Genomic DNA, 6000 nt, shown 5'->3' with positions numbered 1-6000 from the left:
GCCTGTTTTATGGCGAGACTAGAAGCCAAGCGTGCCAGGATCTAATCGACCAAGTGAAGGCGAGCAGAATCCCAAGCGTTATAAACATTTCTAAGGCATGCAAAGGCTCACCAAGTCTCAAAGCCTGTTTATGGCGAGGCCAGAAGCCAAGCGTGCCAGGATCTGCTCAACCAAGCGAACGCGAGTAGAATCCCAAGCGTTATGAAAATTTCGAAGGCATGCAAAGGCCCACCAAGTCTCAAAGTCTGTTTATGGCGAGACCAGAAGTCAAGCGTGCCAGGATCTGCTCGACCAAGCGAAGGCGAGCAGGAACCCAAGCATTGTAAAAATTTCTAAGGCATGCAAATACTAGTCTCAAAGCCTGTCTTATGGCGAGACCAGAAGCCAAGCATGCCAGGATCTGCTCGACCAAGCAAAGGCGAGCAAACTCTCAAACGAAAAATAACTTGCAATTACAACACAAGAAAGTGATTAAAAATATTTTTATTAATCTGATCAATAACTTGGAAGGCTGATAACCTTCACATACAATGTTCACTACAACACAAGATACATTCAAGAGGACGGCGGGTCAGTAAGCCGAGCAGCCTCAGTTGGCTGGTCCACCTCAGGTGTAGGGGGGGTATCACCAGTTGCATCCGGGGGGTACTTGCCTCAGCAACATCAGCAGGGATTGCACGAGGAGGAGAGTTTTCCTCCTCAACCGCAATTGGCTCCACCTCTTCGACATCCTCTTTTGCTGCCTCATCGTCCATGTGTTGAGCAACACCAGCAGTAAGGTCATCCATCTTCAGATCAGGGTGCTGCTTCCCAAGGACGGCCATGATGCAACGATAGGAATGCCGAAGTCCCTGGTCATATTGGTTGTCAGCTTCCTTCTCTAAGTTCTCGACCTGAACCTGGTGGGAATCACGAAGAGATTTGAGCTGAGCCTCGTACATAACCTTTTGCCTTTGCAAATCCTCCTTGACCTTAGTCAGCTCTTCCTCGAGAGTAATGGCCTTTGCTTGAGCAAGAGCTTCTCACTCTATCAACTTCAAATTCTCGAGATTCAAGTCTCCTGCTTTCTTCTCGGCAGCATCAGCTTTGGTCATCGGCAATTGAATGTCCTCCTTCATCTTCCAGTCATAACGGCCAACCTTGACCTTATAATAAGTGGCCATGCAGCCGAGATGGAAAGCGTTATACTAAATGGCCCCCACCAGCTCACCCAGGGTGCTGCCGTCAAAGTCCTCCAAGTCCTTCTTGCTCACGAGTTTAGAAAACTCGTTGATATAGGGGGCCAAATGTTCTGCTCAATTGTCAGATAAACGAGATCTCGGCCCAACTTGAGGAGAAGAGGCAGCAGGATTAGTGGTTGCTCCGCTAGTTTCTCCGACTTTGGCAGGAGGAGGTGGTAGAGTCTTCAAGGGAGGAACCTGCTGCACAATGTTCACCCGCTTCGCAGTCGGAGCATCCTTATTCTGGTCCTACTTAGTAGTATGAGGTCGAGAACGTTTCCGATTCAGAGCCCAGATCACAGCGTCCTCCATCCCAGAGTCAGTGGACACCAAACGAGATTCGAGCAAGTTGTAAGTGGTTAGCAAATCTTGGTGCGAACAGGAACTGGCCAATACAGCCTCGACCCGCTTGAGTGGCCCAGGTTTAAGCAAGTAGTGCACACCCCCAAGAACTTAAAATTCGAGCAGATATTGGATTAGAGACAAATCAGCAAAATGAGAACGACTATGGAGACAAGACATCTGAAGTGAGCAGGCAACCTGGGACCACGAAACGGGGTGGGACGCGGTAATCCTTCCCGTCAATCTGTGCAACTTGACCCCAGGGACCCCCAGCAAAAAAGAATTTTTTCTTCCAAGTCCCACTACTACCAGTTGGAAGATCAGTTATGGGTTTTCTGGTCTTGGTACTAGATTAGAAGTAATTCCAGTCGGCATCTTTGGGGCTGCTCTTTAGCTGGTACAGGTGCTTCACCTCGTCAATTGTTGGATCGCTTTAACAACATCTGTCCCACAATATGAACAGACTAGAAAGTACCCGCCACCCATTGGGGTTCAGTTGACCAGGAGCTAAATTCAACCCATTGAGTATTCGGGCAAAGTAGGGCTGTATGAGGCACCTCAGCCCAAGCTTAAAACTATCTAGAAATAGAGTAACATATCCCCTAGAAGGCCGGCTGGGGGTATCCTTCTTTCCTGGGATCCTAAGAGGTACCTCATCGGGAATTCCATACCTAACTCGGAGATTAGTGAGCTCGTCTACTGTGGTCATGCACGTGATGAAATCAATAGCATAATGCTGTGATAGAGCTCTACCTCCTAATGTGCTCCTCTTATCTGGTCGCGATGTTCCTGGTGAGGACATCTCACCAGAATCATCTCCCTGATCTTTACTCAAGGTGTCTTCCGAACCAGAAGAACCCTCATCGTCGCTATTACCGGTTAAGGAGGTTATTTGGGGGGACATCCTCCTAGCGCTAGTTCCAACACTAGATCTAATGGTTTCTAAAGGGATCTCGGGGTCAAAGGCAGGACCGGCGAGCAGACTAGGCAAGAAGCCTAACTCATCATCCTCAATCTCAATAACTTTCTCTTTGCCTTTTGACATTCCCTAAACTATAACCAGAGCAGTATCACCAAACACTACCCAAACAAAACAGAGAGAAAAGAAATTGTCTACAATTATCCAAGACCGATGAGATAGGAATAATACTTGAAGTTGTGGCTCAGTCGAAGAGAGGCAGGGATGAAAGCTTTTTATGCCGAAAATCCTTCGCCGGAGAGACAGGGATGAAGAAAATGACGAGTTTCTCTTTTGGGGGTTTTGCGTTTTCCTAATGAGGAACAAACTCTTGGGCTGCTAGTATTTAACGGCGCAAATCCCAAGAGTTTCATAACCGTCTGTTTGAAATTCAAACGGAGGGGTAGATTTCTGCCACATCACCTCATTCGCAATTAAATGCGACACAACTCTTGGCAGCCTTTTCCTACCCCGCGCAAGCCAGAACTGTTGAATTTCCACTGTCGGCTCACTACGTTACCCAACACCAGAAACTGGTGGACCGGTGTTTGGGGGATGTACTTCGACGAGACCAGCCGTGATGAGCAGATACCTACTAGTAGGGTTCCCACGAACAGGTATATCTTGCAGAAGCCTAGTAGCAGGAGAACAGGAGCAGGAATATTCTGCTCATCCACGAATACACCATCGGCGAGGCCGGTCTCCTGCTAATGGTTGAGGCGAGGAGACCCGGTCAACGGCAGTTGGCGAGACGTGCACTCCAACCCGAGAATCAAGGCACGAAGACCACGCGACCACCCACGATTACAGAAACGGAGCATCCACTTCCGAGAGATGGGAAGGCAATGGGCGTGGGTTGAGGGAAGGTCTGAAATCAGGAGAAGCCTATAAAAAGGTGGCCAACGAAGGTAAAAGGGTTAGAACTTTTGATATTGAAACGGAGATAAAGAGAGCATTGAATAATCGATACCAAAAATAAGCCATAAGATTAGTGGCTAACGTTCCCAGGAACATAAAACCTTCATTTCTGACTTGAGCGTCAGAGGGTTTACGCCGGGAAAATGACCGGTGTGCTCTGACTTGTTTCTGTGTACACAAGAATTTTTGGAGAAGAAAGCATACGAGGAGAGATCCTCATCGTGGTTGAGTTTATTGAGCAGAGATCCTGGTCGTGGTCGAAAGAGTAACTAGAATCTCGCATCAACATCATTAATCTGAAACAGTTAAACAAAGTAGATTTAGAAGTACAATTATACCTAGCAAGTTGTTTGATAACAGATGAAATATGATCAATTATTAATTTAGAGCTAATGAAATTTGATCTCCAACTACATAATAATGATAAGATCAAACAGCATGAAGCTTTGAACATGTCGAAAGCAGCGTTCAGCTATTTGATCTTCAAATACATAATTAATGACAAGATCAAGCAGTTGAAGCTTTGAACAGGTCCAAGCAACATTCGTCTACAAGGCCCCTGTTCCAAAATTTCTAGTAATATTCAGAATATGTGAAATTTTTATAGACAGCCGGGTGACGTTCATCGATCAAATCCTTAGCAGGAGCTATCACAGCATCAGGTGACGGACAATAGAACGTTGGAATGGATATGCGCTCCTTGTCGCAATTCACCAGAGCTCGATGAAGCACACTCTTGTATCGATCATTGCTAAGAACCTGCATCTGATCGCCAATCTTGACAATGAAGGTGTTGGGAATAGGACTGACAGGAAGCCATTTCCCCTTTCTAAGTACCTGCAATCCAGGGACATCATCCTGAAGAAGAACAGTTATTAAATTTGGATCAATGTGTCCTGGCAATCCATAAGTTAGATCGGGCTGAGGACAGTGTGGATAGTAGTTCAAAGCCATATGTTGCCTATGTTTGCCTAATGCCTTGTCTATATAATCCCTTTGAAGCCCCAAGCTCTCAGATATGGCCTCAAGTAGCCTCAGCACTAACCCTCTTGCACTTGTACAGTACTCAGCCACAACTTCCCTTTCAAGTGTTAACAGTAATTAAAATAACTGGACATATGAAAAATAAAAAAATAAGTAGATTACACAATCTTACTAATTATACCTGAAGGAAGGAGGATTGGAAGGCCATTCATGTATGTAATCCTGAAGAGGATAACAATGAAGTCTCAAGTAATCTCTCCAGTTGGATACCTTTTCCGTATTAACATTAAAACTAGTGGATAGTCTTGTAGACTTTGAAGGATCATCAGAGTAACTCTTCAGTCTCTCACTCTCTGGCAATTTGAAAAATGCTCTCGTAATGCTCAACATGCTATTAATTATCGTTTCTGGAATCCCGTGGTTCTTCACCTGGAAGACGCCGTCATGTTGGCATGCCTGTCCAATCTGTTTGATGATATCAAGGCGGCGAGGACCGTCGAGGACTTGGAGATCAATAAGAGGAATTGAACCGTCTGATATCTGAACCTCCGTGAGATTTGGACGGTCAGAGATGGGGCGGATATAGTTAGAGGGAACACTCTTGACGGTAGATGCAAGGTCTGATAGTAGAAGCTTGGTGGTGGCTGCCGCCATGTCCAAAGGCCTATAACGAAGAGCTTGATTATATTGGCTAATTAAAATTGTAATTTCCTGATGAAACTGAAGGTCCTGGTGACATCCTATTTATAGACAATACAGAGGCGGTGAGAGGAAATTAAACGATGGAACTGAACTTGACAGCATTACGTCACCATTCACCGACAACCGGTGACTATATGACCTCATGAACTGGTACCAGTTGCATGATGGCTTTGAGTTTCTATTTTCTAACAACAAGATAAGCCAAAAACGATGGCCTATAAATTTGGCAACTCATCATTTGTTACAAAATTTTAAAACAATTGTCTTTCTTTCTGGGTCGGCAATTTTCTTTCTTACTTATATCACTTTGATACGTCACATTAGATGATAACATCGAAAATTTCGCTGAAGAAATGATAGTTCCCATATGAATTGAATATACATAAATTTTACAATTGTTTTTTACCTAATTGATAGTTGTCTGATATGATTCAAGTGGGTAAGTATCTTGAATTGTAGACCCTCTGGCCTGCCTGATAGTGCTCAACACTCCAACTTAATTTCTTACGATGACGTCACTAGGGATGGCAAAATAACCCGGACCCGGCCTGGACCCGGACGAACCCGGATAATCCAGGCCGGGTTGAACCCGCACCGGAATATAAAAAAATCCGGGTCCGGAATAAATTTTAATAACCCGGATATATCCGGGTCCGAGTCCGGGTTTAGGTTAACCCGGACATCCAGAACCCGAACCCGGATATTTAATTTTAATATTATTTTTTTAATTAATTTTATTGATTAATCTAAATGTGTTATTGTTTAGAAATGTATTAATTTTTTATTTTTAGAATTTTAGAAATTAATATTGATTCATTGATCCGGGTTCAAAACCTGGAATTCGGAAACCCGGATTTTTCCGGGTTGAACCCGGAC

The 6000-nt window shown here is 44.6% G+C and overlaps 1 protein-coding gene across 1 annotated transcript; it reads right to left on the bottom strand.

The window, feature by feature from the left end:
• Positions 1-4011: 4011 nt before the first annotated feature.
• On the bottom strand, positions 4012-5120 carry LOC18033347 (protein DMR6-LIKE OXYGENASE 2). The gene is made up of 2 exons (XM_006421618.2): positions 4604-5120; positions 4012-4519 (listed from the first exon to the last, which is right to left on the bottom strand). The coding sequence occupies exons 1-2, from the start codon at positions 5074-5076 to the stop codon at positions 4012-4014; spliced, it is 981 nt and encodes a 326-aa protein (XP_006421681.1). The 5' UTR covers positions 5077-5120.
• Between the last annotated feature and the right edge of the window lie 880 nt (positions 5121-6000).

Source organism: Citrus clementina, unplaced genomic scaffold, assembly GCF_000493195.1.
Source record: "Citrus clementina cultivar Clemenules unplaced genomic scaffold, Citrus_clementina_v1.0 scaffold_9, whole genome shotgun sequence".
Taxonomy (NCBI): Eukaryota; Viridiplantae; Streptophyta; class Magnoliopsida; order Sapindales; family Rutaceae; genus Citrus; species Citrus x clementina.
The sequence above is the reverse complement of the archived record's forward strand: the minus strand, read 5'-3'. Positions and strand labels throughout refer to the sequence as shown.

Bases quoted from the DNA above. Each gene is read 5' to 3' on its own strand.
- LOC18033347 (XM_006421618.2), bottom strand. From the start codon at position 5,076: ATGGCGGCAGCCACCACCAAGCTTCTACTATCAGACCTTGCATCTACC. The intron at 4,520-4,603 runs GTATAATTAGTA...AACACTTGAAAG, and splicing joins TCCAATCCTCCTTCCTTCAG to GGAAGTTGTGGCTGAGTACT.